The 16,324-nt window shown below is 52.2% G+C and overlaps 1 protein-coding gene across 2 annotated transcripts; it reads left to right on the forward strand.

Moving 5' to 3' along the window:
* The first annotated feature begins 267 nt into the window (after nt 1–267).
* On the forward strand, nt 268–15,332 carry KLHL28 (kelch like family member 28). Of its 2 annotated transcripts, none has more exons than XM_066189208.1 (5): nt 268–343; nt 3,416–4,314; nt 9,805–10,248; nt 13,125–13,333; nt 14,294–15,332. In XM_066189208.1, the coding sequence occupies exons 2-5, from the start codon at nt 3,416–3,418 to the stop codon at nt 14,455–14,457; spliced, it is 1,716 nt and encodes a 571-aa protein (XP_066045305.1). In that variant the 5' UTR covers nt 268–343; the 3' UTR covers nt 14,458–15,332. The 2 variants fall into 2 exon arrangements, with proteins under 2 accessions (XP_066045305.1, XP_066045306.1); XM_066189209.1 differs by lacking the exon at nt 268–343 and adding an exon at nt 591–767.
* The last annotated feature ends 992 nt before the right edge of the window (nt 15,333–16,324 follow it).

The following is a 16,324-nucleotide window of genomic DNA, read 5'->3' on the forward strand; positions in this document are numbered from 1 at the left end:
CGAGAGCGGGGGGGACGCGCGTGTCTCCCTTGCTTCTCCTCAGGCCGCTGCGGGCGGGACAGAGCGCGGACGCGGTGGCAAAGGATCTGAGAGTAGCTTTGAGCGAGCGGAGGGAACGGAGATAAAGTAAAACCACCGAAGAAGCCAACCAACGGCGCCCCCCCGCGCGGGGCGCGCTGTGGTCCCGCCCGGCTGCCGGCGGCTGTGGGTGTGTGCGGCGGCGCGGCCGTTGATTGGCGCGGGCCGCGGGGCGGGGCGGCCGGAAGTGACGTAGCGGGCGGTGGCGGAGCGGCGGAACGAGGCGGCGGCGCGGCCGGGCCGGGCCTGGGGCACCCCGGCACAGGTGAGAGCGGGACAACAGCGGGACAACAGCGGGACAACAGCGGGACAACAGCGGGACACAGCCGTAGGGCCGCCCCCCGCAGTGCCATGGCCCCGGGGTGCGCGGGGAGATCCCTCCCGGTGTGAGGGGAGGGCGGCGGGGCCGCGGGCACCGGCAGCGGTTCGGGCTGGCTGGGACCGTGGGCGGGGAGCCCAGGCTGCCCCGAGCCCCGGGACCTGCCGCTGCCCCCCGGCGGAGCACGGGGAGAAGGGGAATTGCAGAAGTCGGGCAGCTTCTGCTGCGGCGTTGGTTCTTCCTCCCCCGGTCCCAGAGCCAGCCGCTGCCCCGTCCGTGCCCGCAGCTCCTCCTGCTGCTGCTCGGCACGCCCGGCTCCCCCGGCTCAGCTGTTCAACCTCTGTATTTCCAGCCGCTGTTGCTGTTCCAGGTAAGTTCGAGCCGCAGGCTGAGAGGATCTGATAGCCCCGAGCCCGGGGCTGAGCATTTGGCGAGCGCAGATACAATTCCAGCTGGAATCGCGCTGGCATACAATTCCAGCTCCATGTCCCGGCTGCTGATTTCTAGCTAAACAGTGAAATAAATAACAGCGAATCCACGGGCTCGGGGATCGAGCCTGGCCGTGCAGAGGGGGTTCTGCCAGAGTGGCACACGGAGCTTTATTGCTGCAGAATAGCCTAAATGTAGTTATTTGTAGGTGTTCTGGCAGGTTTTGCGGCTGAAGTGTGACAGGTCCATTTTTCCCTGTGGCGGTGCCTTGTGTTTTTTGTGTGTTCGTGTGATCAGTTAGGAGCTGAGCACAAACACAAGAGGGGAATGCATTCCTTTAGCTGCTGGACAGCTTTTTTATTATTATTATTTTAAATTTTTTTTAATTCTTCCGTGTATGATTTGCGCTGCAAAATTGTGATAAGGAAAAGATTGTTGCCTGTGAAGATGCGCTTAAATTAGTTTCTTTCAGTTATTTTTTTTTTCCAGTGCGGAGTGATAATAGGAGAGTTCTTTGTGGGTAAGAGCTTTTCCAGCCCCTTCGCTGTCACTGCTATTGTATTCTGTGTTTAAACCTTTGATTGTTTCAAATGAAGCACTTTTCAGTGGGCTCCCCCTGCCAGCGAGGTGTCATTTAAGGAGCTGTGCACACGGGGAACTTCATTATTCAGATAAAAGGAGCCAGATCTTGCAGATCGTTTAGCAAATCAAAAGCTGCCGGGCTCAGGGGCGGGGTGCTTGGAGAACAATGGGATTCTTTCCTGACACATCCCTGCCCTCCACCTCTCACCAGGGCAGCTCCGGGGGCTGAACAAAGAGCTGCTGCACCCTGGGAGCTGAAATTAGGGCAGGATGGGGCTCCTGCAGTGTCAGTTTGGGGAGCAGGAGCTGTGTGGGGGAGTGAGGATCCTCCCCCCTGCACTCCTGGGGAGCGTGGGCAGCTGCCAGGGCTGGGGATGTGCTGAGAATTCCAGCCTGGGGAGCTCTGAGAGCCTCCCAGCTGGGATTTCCTGGCAGGTGAGGTGAGGTTCTCCCGTTTCTCCTGTGCATCCTCAGCTCAGGAATCTGCTCCAGCCCCACTGGCTCTCTGGGGGTGGTTGGCAGAGGGAAAATTGGGAATGGGAAGCTGCTGCCTGCCAGAGAAAGCCACAGCAGGACTGGGCTGCTCCCTAAGAGCGCTAAACAGGCAGGAATTGAACTGCACAAAAAGGGATTTCAAAGCTTTTAAAACTTTGTGTCAAATAAGCCAGTTGTGTTCTTTAGTTGTCTGTCTTTGTTTCTGTTTCAGCCCCTGTTCAGTTCTCTCCAACCTTTGATGTAGGATCACAGACTATCCTGAGAGGGAAGGGATCCACGGGATATCAGTGCAGCTCCAGACACCCCAACAATCAGATCAGAGATATTTCGCTCCAGAACAAAAAAAAAAGTGACATTTGTGGGTTTTTTTGGTTTTTTTTTCTAATTCAGAGTTGAGTCTAGCGTAGCCTATTAATGAATTATTGAAGGTCCTGGGTTTAACTTGCATGGAAAAGTGTAACAGGTAAGGGTTGAGATGTAGGAATGCACCCCACACCCCAGCTGGTGTTTCCAGAGAGGGAAGGGTTTGAGACTCACCCCTTGTTGTTCTAATGAGGTAAAAGCACCCAGAAATGTCTTCGCTCTCCTGGCAAGAATTGCTTCAGTGCCAAAACAAAACCACGGACGGTCTCTTTACCTGTTCCTCAGAAATGCAGTTATTCTCTATTGGGCTGTTTGCCAAAAAACCCACTCAAATCGTTCAGTACTGAAAGGAGAGCTCGAGGCTTCTCAGAGCACTCCTGGGGTGTTGTAGCAGCTGTGTGGGACTTGTCCCTGCACCGTGAACAGCTTTGTTCTTTTGGTTTTTGCACTGGTTTCTTCTTTTATCCAAACCTTTTTGCTTTCTCAAGACCACACTCAACCATTCCATCTCACAAAGTTATTTAAGCCATTTTCTGTGAGGTGCTGGGCACCCTCAGAGGTGTGGAACCCTCCCAGAGCTGATTACACCCGGCTCTTTGAGAAATTCAGTATTGAAAAGGGAATTGGGAAGTAACAAACCATATTAATTTAAAAGCCAGAAAGGCAAAATACCTTTGAACTGTCATGTGTCAGTTCCAAAATGTGAAGTGATATCGCCGTTGGTCACGAAAGAAAGACTCCAAATATTTCAGCAGGCAAAGAGCACAGAAAAAAGGCGTTTATTGTCTAATTCTTACTGCCTTTTATAAGGTGTTCCCGTACAGACTGAACATGGCTGGTGAATAGGAACGACACCTCTCTGATCCCATGGGTTAAACCAGAGAAACAGCCAAACACCACCTGGAGAGAGATTGTTTTGAGGAAGGAGAGTTGTTTGCCAGGATTGTTTTGAGAAAGGAGAGTTGTTTACAAAGATTGTTTCGAGAAAGGAGAGTTGTTTACAAAGATTGTTTTGAGAAGAAACTTTCTCGAGAAATTTTCCCTTTGGGGCAAAAGTTGGCAGCCGCTAGCAGGCTAAAAAACCTCTCAGACCCAGAAATCCCAGCCCCACAAAGTGACCCCTCCCCAAACCTTTTGTGTCTGTGGCAGATGGACCCGTCGTCGCCGCCGTTCCTGCTGGCCAAGCTGACCCCGCTGCACTCGGAGCAGCTCCTGCAGGGCCTCAACCAGCTGCGGCAGCACCAGGAGCTGTGCGACGTGGTGCTGCGCGTGGGCGAGGCCAAGATCCACGCTCACAAGGTGGTGCTGGCCAGCATCAGCCCGTACTTCAAGGCCATGTTCACGGGGAACCTGTCGGAGAAGGAGAACGCCGAGGTGGAGTTCCAGTGCGTGGACGAGGCGGCGCTGCAGGCCATCGTGGAGTACGCCTACACCGGCACCGTCTTCATCTCGCAGGACACCGTGGAGACCCTGCTGCCTGCCGCCAACCTGCTGCAGGTCAAGCTGGTGGTCAAGGAGTGCTGCGCCTTCCTGGAGAGCCAGCTGGACCCCGGCAACTGCATCGGCATCTCGCGCTTCGCCGAGACCTACGGCTGCCACGAGCTCTACCTGGCCGCCGGCAAGTTCATCTGCCAGAACTTCGAGGACGTGTGCCAGACCGAGGAGTTCCTGGAGCTGACGCACGCGGAGCTGGACGAGATCGTGTCCAACGACTGCCTGAACGTGGTGTCGGAGGAGACGGTGTTCTACGCCCTCGAGGCCTGGATCAAGTACGACGTGCAGGAGCGCCAGAAGCACCTGGCGCAGCTGCTGCACTGCGTGCGCCTGCCCCTGCTCAGCGTCAAGTTCCTCACGCGCCTCTACGAGGCCAACCACCTCATCAGGGACGACCACACCTGCAAGCACCTGCTCAACGAGGCCCTCAAGTACCACTTCATGCCCGAGCACAGACTGTCCCACCAGACCATGCTGCTGACGCGGCCCCGCTGCGCGCCCAAGGTGCTCTGCGCCGTGGGGGGCAAGGCCGGGCTCTTCGCCTGCCTCGAGAGGTGAGCAGCGCCCCTGGGGCAGTGCTGGCACCCTTGGGAGACGTCCCTGCGGGCTGGCATCCTGCCTGGCACCACTGGGACACCCCCCTGGGGGCTGGGATCCTGCCTGGCACCCTTGGGAGACATCCCTGGGGGCTGGGATCCTGCCTGGCACCACTGGGACACCCCCCTGGGGGCTGGGATCCTGCCTGGCACCCTTGGGAGACATCCCTGGGGGCTGGCATCCTGCCTGGCACCACTGGGACACCCCCCTGGGGGCTGGGATCCTGCCTGGCACCCCTGGGACACCCCCCTGGGATCCTGCCTGGCACCCTTGGGAGACATCCCTGGGGGCTGGCATCCTGCCTGGCACCCCTGGGGGCTGGGATCCTGCCTGGCACCCTTGGGAGACATCCCTGGGGGCTGGGATCCTGCCTGGCACCACTGGGACACTCCCCTGGGATCCTGCCTGGCACCCTTGGGAGACATCCCTGGGGGCTGGCATCCTGCCTGGCACCCCTGGGGGCTGGGATCCTGCCTGGCACCCTTGGGAGACATCCCTGGGGGCTGGCATCCTGCCTGGCACCCCTGGGACACCCCCCTGGGGGGCTGAGATCCTGCCTGGCACCCTTGGGAGACATCCCTGGGGGCTGGGATCCTGCCTGGCACCCCTGGGACACCCCCCTGGGGGGCTGAGATCCTGCCTGGCACCCTTGGGAGACATCCCTGGGGGCTGGGATCCTGCCTGGCACCACTGGGACACTCCCCTGGGATCCTGCCTGGCACCCTTGGGAGACATCCCTGGGGGCTGGCATCCTGCCTGGCACCCCTGGGGGCTGGGATCCTGCCTGGCACCCTTGGGAGACATCCCTGGGGGCTGGCATCCTGCCTGGCACCCCTGGGACACCCCCCTGGAATCCTGCCTGGCACCACTGGGACACAGGCACTGGGAGCTGGAATCCCCCCAGTCACTGAGGTTGGAAGAATCCCACCAGAGTTTTCAGTGTGTTGTTCTTCCTTTCCCCCATAAAAAACTCTTCAGCAGGTTTTTTTTAACAAGGATGAGCCCCATTTTTATTTATTTATATATTATTTATTTATATATTGTTTTGTTTGTTTGTTTTAATTTTTTATTTGTTTGTTTTATTTTATTTATTTATTTCTTGAGTAATTTGCAGTGTTAGGGGATCCTGTTTATGCCGGACATTTGTTTGTGCAAACAGAAAAGCTCTGACATAATTTTCACTCCCTTAATTGAGTTAATAACGTGGTTAATTAAGTTTGTAGAGTTCTTACTTTTCCTTCCAGGTATTTTCAGTTTACTCAATTCTCCCCTGATTTGTTATTATTTCAAACAAATCGTAAAAATTGTCTTGCTGTCTGACAGATGTGCTTCCTGATAATTCAAAAATCCTTGGAATTGAAACAGACCTAATCAGAGCAGAGTGAAGGAGAATAAAGGAGGCTCAGGGGGACTTTTCCCTACAAGTCCCTGCCAGGAGGGGACAGCCGGGGGGGTCGGGCTCTGCTCCCAGGGAACAGGGACAGGAGGAGAGGGAACGGCCTCGGGCTGGGCCAGGGGAAGTTGAAATTGGATATTAGGAAGAATTTCTTCATGGAAAGGGTGCTCAGGGCTTGGAAGTGGCCAGGGAGGTTTGGAGTGCCCATCCCTGGAGGTGTCCAAGGAATTCCTGGAGGCGGCACTCAGAATCTTGGAGGCTTTTCCAGCCTCAGGGATCTTGGGATTTCATGAAGGAGTTGTTGGATCGTGATGTGATGATGGCTTTAATCCCAGCAGCTGGACAGGTGTCTGTGCTGGCAGGACAGGTGAGTGCCTCTCCTCCTTCCCCTGCACCCCAGAGTGAACCTCCTCAGTTCCTGGAGAGCATCCCTGAGGCTCATCCTGGGAGCAGGAGGAACGAAGGAGAGAGGAAAAACAACTTCAAGCCCCAAGCTGGTGTGGCTGGGTTTGCTCAGAACGTGGGATTAACACTCCCAGAGCTGCTGGTTCAACGCTGTGTGGGCTGTTTATATACAACGACACATTTGTACATTTATACATGCACAGAAAGAGCTTTGATGTGCCCCGTGCCCTTATCAGCCCCAGGAGCGTTCCCCGTGCCCGGGCAGACTGCCTGAACTGGTTCCACAGCTGCATCCCGGATGATATTCTGGGATGTCCTTTGCTGTGCTTGCAGAGAGAGACACATTTAAAAACCTGGGGAGAGCTGTGTGTTCTTTTCCCTGTGTTCTGAGATACCAAAGTCACTTTAAGTTAATTTTCCCAATGATAGTCACTGATCTAAAACCGGATGTCAGTGCTGGGAATTTTTTGGTTTATAGATTGAAAAAAATAAAGGGGGATTTGTGCTTCATTAAAAAAATGTTTGAGTGAAGTAAGTAATTCTCTGATATTCTTCAACTCTGCTTCTTTCCCACCTTCTTCGATGATTATAAAAATGTAGCCTACCAATATAATACATCAAAAATTTGGATTATTTTCAGGTTTTTTGGTGCTTCATAGTACCAAAATTGCTCTAGAATATATTTAATCTTTTCTCTGGCGTTTCAGCAGCTCCTCTTTCTGGGCTCTTAGTGCCTGTCAGCTCTCCAGGGGCTTCATGCTCCTCTATGGTTTTTGAACAGATCATGTTTCCTCTGTGCCAGATAGCCTCTTAATTATTTAGGTCATTTATTAATTAAACTATGCAGGTAGACCCACTGTGTTCTCACGGTGAGTAGGATTAAAAGAAAATGGGATTTTAAGATTTAAATTCCAGATTTAAATTCCAGGTTTAAGTTTAAGGTTTAAATTTCAGATTTAATTTTAAGGTTTAAAGATATAACTTTCAGATTTAAATTTTGGGTTTAATTTTAAGATTTAATGTTAAGATTTAAAGATTTAAATTAGAGATTTAAATGTCAGATTTAATTTGAAGATTAAAATTTCGGATTTAAAATGCTGTTTAAAAGAAAGGAGCTGTTTTAAGGACACGTTTTTCAGGTTAGTTTGAGCTACGTTGACATTTTGTTTAAATTACAGACATGTTGCATTTGCCTATTTATAAACTGCAGGCTGTAGCTTCTAAATGTGTATTTGTAAATACAGATGTGAGCTTCCCTCTCTGTAATTTACTTTTCTCCCTCTCATTTCTGTGGCCGGTTGGGTTTTTTTTTTTAAATGTGTTTTCTCCTCCCTTTGGTTTGTATTTTCAGCTGGTTCCTGTTGCAATAGGACACGAGATAGAGACGCTTGACTCCAGTCAGGAGGCAGTAGAAATCAGAAGGTTTTATTTACAATTTATTCAGCTAAGAGGGCGCATTATTGATCTATAGGGTTGACACCTCTCCCATTGGCTCAGTAACAGAAACAGCAAACAGCACCTGTTGTTATGCGAAAGGAATATTGTTTACACAAGGGGTTTTTGGGAAAAAGAAAAACTGTTGAAAAGTTTCCCTTGGGAAGAGCTCAGGCTCAGAAAATATCGGGTCCACAGGTTCCTATTTGAATTCCCGTTTTTCTCCCTGTTTCCTGTTTTCCCCCCTGGCAGCATGGAGATGTATTTCCCATTTTTTTTCTGTGTTTCCTGTTTTTCCCCCTGGCACCATGGAGATGTATTTCCCATTTTTCTCCCTGTTTTTCCCCCTGGCAGCATGGAGATGTATTTCCCATTTTTTCTCTGTGTTTCCTGTTTTTCCCCCTGGCAGCATGGAGATGTATTTCCCAATTTTTTTTCTGTGTTTCCTGTTTTTCCCCCTGGCAGCACGGAGATGTATTTCCCATTTTTTCTCTGTGTTTCCTGTTTTTTCCCCTGGCAGCACGGAGATGTATTTCCCATTTTTCTCCCTGTTTTTCCCCCTGGCAGCATGGAGATGCATTTCTCATTTGTAGTGCTTTGAAAGCAAAAGCAGTGAGAGTCTCCAAGTCAGAAATACAATTTAATAGGAAGAGAAAAAAAGAAGTAAAATAAAATAAATGCAGGAATACAAACGACCACTGGCAGAGTCAGAATACAACCTGACACCCCGTTGGTCAGGGTGTTGGAGACAGTCCAAAGTAAACCCTCCTGGAGTGGCTGTTGTGGTCCTGTTGGAAGTAGAGATGGTCCCATAGAGAACAGGGTCCAGAGATGGGTCCAGTCTTCCTTTGGGAGTCCCGTGGGAACACTGGATGTCTGGTGACACTTGTGGCTCCTTTTTATCCAGGTGGAGATGGTTTGGCTCCTCCTCCCTGGGTGGAGCATTTCACAATGGGATGATGTCATGTGTGATGTCATTGGTGAGCTTTAATGGCCCGTTAACAGGAGATAAGGAACCCTGGGATGATGTCATGTGTGATGTCATTGGTGAGCTTTAATGGCCCATTAACAGGAGATAAGGAACCCTGGGATGATGTCATGTGTGATGTCACTGGTGAGCCTTGATGGCCCGTTAACAGGAGATAAGGAACTCTGGGATGATGTCATGTGTGATGTCACTGGTGAGCCTTGATGGCCCGTTAACAGGAGATAAGGAACCCTGGGATGATGTCATGTGTGATGTCACTGGTGAGCCTTGATGGCCCGTTAACAGGAGATAAGGAACCCTGGGATGATGTCATGTGTGATGTCACTGGTGAGCCTTGATGGCCCGTTAACAGGAGATAAGGAACCCTGGGATGATGTCATGTGTGATGTCACTGGTGAACTTTAATGGCCCGTTAACAGAAGATAAGGAACTCTGGGATGATGTCATGTGTGATGTCACTGGTGAGCCTTGATGGCCCATTAACAGGAGATAAGGAACTCTGGGATGATGTCATGTGTGATGTCACTGGTGAGCCTTGATGGCCCATTAACAGGAGATCAGGAACCCTGGGATGATGTCATGTGTGATGTCACTGGTGAGCCTTGATGGCCCGTTAACAGGAGTTATCCCCATGGAGGTAATGGGAGGGTGGGCAGAGATAAGAAACACTGCCCCACCCGGTTGAACAGCTGGCTTCTTATCAGAAAGGCAACCACCCCTCCCTCCTGGAGTTACAACAGATAAGGAAAAAACACCTCCCCAGCCAGTTTCAACAGATGGAATAGAATAAACTTTTGTTGTTGTTGTTGTTGTTGTTACATAACCAGGACACCATTTTCCTCCCTGTTTTTCTCCCTGGCAGCATGGAGATGTATTTATTTCCCATTTTTCTCCGTTTCCTGTTTTTCCCCCTGGCAGCATGGAGATGTATTATTTCCCATTTTTCTCCCTGTTTTTCCCCCCTGGCAGCATAGATATGTATTTCCCATTTTTCTCTGTTTCCTGTTTTCCCCCCTGGCACCATGGAGATCTATTATTTCCCATTTTTTCTCCCTGTTTTCCCCCCTGGCACCATGGAGATGTGTTATTTCCCATTTTTTCTCCCTGTTTTCCCCCCTGGCACTGTGGAGATATATTATTTCCCATTTTTCTCCCTGTTTTTCCCCCTGGCAGCATGGAGATGCATTTCCCATTTTTCTCTGATCCTGTTTTTCCCCCTGGCAGCATGGAGATGTATTTCCCCCAGAACGACTCGTGGATCGGGCTGGCCCCTCTGAGCATCCCCCGCTACGAGTTCGGGATCTGCGTGCTGGAGCAGAAGATCTACGTGGTGGGAGGCATCGCCACCCACGTGTGCCAGGGCATCAGCTACAGGAAACACGAGAGCTCCGTGGAGTGCTGGGACCCCGACACCAACACCTGGAGCTCCCTGGAGAGGATGTTTGAGAGCCGCAGCACGCTGGGCACGGCCGTGCTGGCCGGGGAGCTCTACGCCCTGGGCGGTTACGACGGCCAGTCCTACCTGAGGAGCGTGGAGAAGTACATCCCCAAGGTGAAGGAGTGGCAGCTGGTGGCCCCCATGAGCAGGACGAGGAGCTGCTTCGCCGCTGCTGTGCTGGACGGGATGATCTACGCCATCGGGGGGTACGGGCCTGCCCACATGAACAGGTACGTGCTGGGGGCACCCACCAAAACCCCCTGAGCAGCCTTTTTAAATCTTCCCCTGCTCACATGAACAGGTACGTGGTGGGGGGACCCACCAAAACCCCCTGAGCAGCCTTTTTAAATCTTCCCCTGCTCACATGAACGGGCTGGGAGTGACCCTGTACCCACCTGGGCACCACCTAAACCCCCTGAGCGGGCTTTTTAATCCTTCCCCAGCCCACATGGACAGGTACGTGCTGGGTGTGACCCTCCAAAACGCCCTGGGCACCTCATTAATCCTTCCCCTGCCCACATGAACAGGTATGTGGTGGGAGTGACCCACCTGGGCACCACCAAAACCCCCCTGGACAGCCAATTAAATCATCTCCAATTAATTGATCAATCCCTTTTTTGTCACGTCTGTCCCATCATTCAAATAAGAAATCTTTCTTTTTGCTTCACTTTGTGTGTTCCACCTCCTTCAGGGCTCTTTTTTAGATCGCCTCAAAGGCGATTTTACCAAAAAGGTCAAAACAGAGATGTGCCTGCGTGTTACTGAGCCTTGGAGCTCAAGCCTGCAAAATCCGAGGGTGGGTGGTGAGTTTTGCCATGAGAGCCCTGATTTGGGGTGAACGGGACACGCCAAATAAACACAAAACTCTGCTGGGATCTTAAATCCGTGTTACTGCTGATAGCAGAATTCAGGGTGGGGATGACTGCTCTGCCTCCAGGGGTTGGCTCAGACCTTGCATTCCCAAGGAATTTTCCTGGTGCCACCGTGCTCTTTAGCTCCTCCGTTCCCTGTGGATGCCCAGAGACATCCAGTTATCCAAAGGAATCGTTTTCCATCATTAAAATGGGAACGAATCAGCTGCATGTCCCTCCAGGAGGGAAAATAATAAACCACAAGTGTAAGAGCTGAATAAAGAGTGAAAAACTCTTTCTCCTGAGGAAGGGACACAGTGATTGTTCAGCAGGGTGGCACCAGACATTGCAATGATGAATTAAATTGACTTCTTATACTTGAGGCTGAGCCAGGGGAGGTTCAGGTTGGATATTAGGAAAAGATTCTTCTTTTAGGTTCTTCTTTGAGGAAAAGGTTCTTCTTTCTATTAGGAAAAGGATCCTTGCACTCCTCGATCCTTCCAGCTCCGGCTGTTCCATATTCTGTGAATAATTTTGGTTTTATTTCTGGTTGGAGGGGTGAGTACTCAGCCATGCCATGCAGCACCAGGCTCCTCCAAGCTCTAGCATTAAATCAAGCTCACGCTGGGTAATGAAGCCCCTTTTTCCAAACTCTGATCTCCTCTTCCCCTTTTTTCTGCCCCTCTGTGCTGCTGCAGCTGCACTTGGGCAGGAACAGCTCTGAGCCACGAGTGTGTTAGTATTGACCATCTGTACGGTGATCAGAAATGTTAATGATGATGAAAATTCGTTTCCCTTTGATCCTGAAGCCTCTCCTGCCCTCGGTGTTTTGATCAGCAGCCTCTTTGCTGCTTTTCCTGGGGAATATTAATACACTCTGCACACGCTTTTTTCTCTCTGAATGTTATTTTCAGGCCAGCCTCAAGGCAGTTCTGGATTTGCTGTGTACCCAGAGAAATACACTTGAGCTCTGCGTTGTGTTCAGTTTCCCACAAAAATTTTCTTTTAATATTGTATTAATAGATTATTATATTATTTTAATAGATAATTATATTATTTTAATAGATTATTATGTTACTTTAATAGACTATTATATTCTTTTAATAGATTATTATATTCTTTTAGTAGATTATTATTTTATCTGATACACATTTTAAATTCGAGTTTTAAAAAATGGCACCAGGCATCCCGAAAGAGCTTTCAGCCGTGAGGAGCCTCTTGGTTCCAGGGCGTGGCCTGAAGATCCAGGGCAGAGGGACAGGGAGGACGTGGGAGAGGCTGAACCAGTTGCTCTCTCAGGGGGAAACATCACAGAACCATTTGGGATGGAAAAGCCTTTGAAGATCAATGAGTCCAACCTTTGGCTGAATTGATTATAAAAATAGGTTAAAATGGATTTTTGGCCACACTGTCGGGCTGCTTTGGTTGTGGAGGTGCCCAGGGATGAGACTGGCGCTTCCCAGGTGACATCACAATTTCTGGGGGCTGCTCTTGGGTTGTGCCAAGTGACTGCACCACGGAATGTTCCATCAGCTCCAGCCATTCCCTGTGAATTCCATGATTCCTGTGTGGTAACTCTGCCTGGCAGAGCCAGCTGTGCCTGTGACACTCCAGGGGTGAATCCCCATCCCTGACATCCCGGGCTGTCCCTGTGACACTCCAGGAGTGAATCCCCATCCCTGACATCCCGGGCTGTCCCTGTGACACTCCAGGGGTGAATCCCCATCCCTGACATCCCGGGCTGTCCCTGTGACACTCCAGGAGTGATTCCCCATCCCTGACATCCCGGGCTGTCCCTGTGACACTCCAGGGGTGAATCCCCATCCCTGACATCCCGGGCTGTCCGTGTGACACTCCAGGAGTGATTCCCCATCCCTGACATCCCGGGCTGTCCCTGTGACACTCCAGGAGTGAATCCCCATCCCTGACATCCCGGGCTGTCCCTGTGACACTCCAGGAGTGATTCCCCATCCCTGACATCCCGGGCTATCCCTGTGACACTCCAGGAATGAATCCCCATCCCTGACATCCCGGGCTGTCCCTGTGACACTCCAGGAGTGATTCCCCATCCCTGACATCCCGGGCTGTCCCTGTGACACTCCAGGAGTGAATCCCCATCCCTGACATCCCGGGCTGTCCCTGTGCCATTCCAGGAGCGATTCCCCATCCCTGACATCCCGGGCTGTCCCTGTGCCATTCCAGGAGCGATTCCCCATCCCTGACATCCCGTGCTCACGGCTGCGTTTCCTTTGCAGCATGGAGCGCTACGATCCGAGCAAGAACTCCTGGGAGACCGTGGCCTCCATGGCTGACAAACGGATAAACTTTGGGGTGGGGGTCATGCTGGGCTTCATCTTCGTGGTGGGGGGACACAACGGGGTGTCCCACCTGTCCAGCATCGAGAGGTACGACCCCCACCAGAACCAGTGGACGGTGTGCCGGCCCATGAAGGAGCCCAGGACAGGTGGGACACGGCAGGAATGAACCTCTGAGCTGGGAAAACCTGCAGGGACAGTGGCAGGGAAGGTCACTTCAGCAGCTCTGTGAAAGGACCTTGGTTTCTCCAAGCTCAGTTTTTTAATGCTGAGCTGTAACAATAATTATGGGAAGTAGTAGTTCTACTCCACCTCCTGTTTTTTTCAGTGGTTTCAGCAGTGATGGGTTTCAGCAGCTCTGTGCTCACTGTTGGATTTTGTTGGGTGTGGACACTCAGGGCTGCAGGGTTGAGGTGCGGCTCCCATCTCTGCTCCTGAAACAGGGACAGCACCCAGGGAACAGCTGGAGCTGGGCCAGGGAGGGTCAGGCTGGAGAGCAGGGAAAGGTTCTTCCCCCAGAGGGTGGAATAAGCCCTGGAAAAGCTCCCCAGGGAATGGGCACGGCCCCGAGGCTGCCAGAGCTCCAGGAGCCTTTGGACAGCGCTGCCAGGGATGCCCAGGGTGGGATTGTTGGGGCTCTGGGCAGGGACAGGGGTTGGGATGATCCCTGTGGGTCCCTCCAGCTGAGGACATTCCATGATTCTATCCCACAGGTTCCCTGGCAGGGGGCACTGGGACAGAGGGAGGTGGTTTTATCATAGGAAAGGCACAAAAAGGCGTGTCAGACCTGAACAGAGAGGGTGCTCCCTTACACCCCCTTTCTCTAGACACCGAGGACTCAGGCTCTGGGTGACAGGGGGTGACTGCAACTGGGAACAAACCCCCGGCGGGCGGTTCCCGCAGGGTTTGATGTCCTTCCTTTCAGACAGTGAGGACTCTGGGGTCAGCCTGTGGGTGGCAGGGGGCAAACCCCCGGCGGGCGGTTCCCGCAGGGTTTGATGTCCTTCCTTTCAGACAGTGAGGACTCTGGGGTCAGCCTGTGGGTGGCAGGGGGCAAACCCCCGGCGGGCGGTTCCCGCAGGGTTTGATGTCGGCGCTTCCCTCCGCAGGCGTGGGCGCGGCGGTGATCGACAACCACCTGTACGTGGTGGGCGGCCACTCGGGCTCGTCCTACCTGAACACGGTGCAGAGGTACGAGCCCATCTCGGACTCGTGGCTGGACTCGGCGGGGATGACCTACTGCCGCTGCAACTTCGGCCTGACGGCGCTCTGAGGGCGCTGAGCGTGCCCCTGGCCCGGCCGGGGCTCGCCCTGCCCGCGGTGCTGCGCCTCGCCTCGGCGTGGCGACCCGCGAGGGATGGATCCGCTCCTTCCCCGGGCGGCTTTCCCGAGGGTGGGAAAGCTGAGCGCCCCGGCTGCTCGTGGGCCGTGGGTTTGTTCGGGAGAGAGCTGGGATGCAGCTGGGAGTTTGTCCATCCCTCTTGTAGAGCTTTTGTCTCTTGCTCCTCTGGAATGTGGAAGCTCCCCCGTGCCCGGGGGGAGGCTGGGCGAGCGCAGGGAGTGCTGACCCCGGGCAGTGTGTGTGTGCGCACACGGGGAAAGCGCCAGTGCTTCACGGGGGGTTTTTTAATGACCAAGGGCTGCCTTGTTTCTGTATCTCAAGGTTTGTACATAATAAATGCCATAGGATGTTGCCTGTACTCTCCTTTGTCACCTGCTTCCTGCCAGGAGGGCTGGGATGACCCTTGGAGACATTGGCAAGGCAAATTTCTTGCCTCCTCGGGACAGTTTTTTTTTTTTTTCTTTTTTCTTTTTTTTTTTTTTTGTATCTGATGAAGAGAATTTGCACCTTTACCTTTTCCCTTCTGTTTTCTCCGAGTGCTAGATGAACTGACTTCATCCTGCTGTGTGCTTTCAGTTGGAATGCGAGGAGAACTCACAGCAGCAGCATCCCTGGCATGCTATCCAATGAAATCCTCCAAGCCAGCCCATCCCATCCTCCTCGTGTCCGTGTTCCCCCTTTTTTTTCCCCCTCAAGGATTGTATGATCGCTTCCTCTGAGTGTTCCCATCTCACAATGGTGCTAAATGTAGGGGTACCCCCGAGGCTGTTCCTGGTTTCAGTGCATAAAAGCATGTTTGGATTGTTCCACTGGTTTGGTTTCTTCTTTGCTCCATCCCCCCCCGCAGCTGTGCAGGCTCACCCCCCCATGGAATGAGCTCCCTGGTGGGTATTCCAGCGGGGCTTTTTCCACATGGATGTTGGTTCTTCCCATTCTCACAAATCCCAGCTCGGGTTCTCCAGGCAGCTCACACCCGGGGCAGGGAGTTCAGACGGGGCTCATCCCAAATGTGTGTCCTGCCGAGGGGAAGGTCCTGGGCTTAACCACAGTCCCTCTGGCTTAATCAGACAGCCCTGAACTCGGTGAAAACTGGCCCAGAGAGAGAGAAAATGGTGCTGTGGGTTACAACCATCGTTTAAAATGGAATTTAACTCATTTAGCACACTTCGGGTTGTCTTCTGATCTCAATTAACTTCGATTTCTGTGCTGTCTGCCCACTGCCAGGCCTGGTCCTAAGGGGGTTTTTTTTTGCCTCCAGAGTTTCCTTCCCCTTTATTTTAACATGTTTGGTGGTTGTCTTCCAAGCCCACACTGTGTTATTTTGAAGGGTGCAATAATACTTGAAATTGTTGCTTTAAAAGCCGTTTCTTCATGATTTTGCTGAATGGGGAGGGTTGAGTGCTCTGGGTTTATCCTGAATTCCTGCAGAGCTGGTTCCAGTTCTTCTATTCCAATCACTGGGATTTCACCAGTCCAGGAGGGTGTTGTCACGTAAAATATTGTTCAGATACCCCAGGTGGTTTCACAGACCATAAAATCCCGCAGGTCTCCTTCAGATTCGGTGGAACTGAGCAGGACTTTAAATGTAAATAAGAGAAAACTGCATTGAAAAACGCTGGAATTGTTAACTTGACCCCCGGGGATTCATTCCAGTGACAGCAGTAAATCCTGATTTAATTATTCCAGGGCATCTGTTGGCAGGGCAGGAGGGGCTCCATGGCTGTTTTTGCATGTTTGGGTGTGGAGAGGGGGAGGAATCATGGAATCCCGGGGTGGTTTGGGTGGGAAGGGACCTCAA

This window comes from Chamaea fasciata, unplaced genomic scaffold (assembly GCF_029207755.1).
Source record: "Chamaea fasciata isolate MVZ Bird 193981 ecotype frontalis unplaced genomic scaffold, bChaFas1.0.hap1 SCAF_7, whole genome shotgun sequence".
Classification (NCBI taxonomy): domain Eukaryota; kingdom Metazoa; phylum Chordata; class Aves; order Passeriformes; family Sylviidae; genus Chamaea; species Chamaea fasciata.

What these genes read in the sequence shown, in the direction of transcription:
- KLHL28 (XM_066189208.1), top strand. Translation starts at nt 3,416, where the DNA reads ATGGACCCGTCGTCGCCGCCGTTCCTGCTGGCCAAGCTGACCCCGCTG. An exon ending in CTCTTCGCCTGCCTCGAGAG is followed by an intron (nt 4,315 to 9,804) that starts GTGAGCAGCGCC and finishes TCCCCCTGGCAG; the next exon opens with CATGGAGATGTATTTCCCCC. An exon ending in GGGCCTGCCCACATGAACAG is followed by an intron (nt 10,249 to 13,124) that starts GTACGTGCTGGG and finishes TTTCCTTTGCAG; the next exon opens with CATGGAGCGCTACGATCCGA.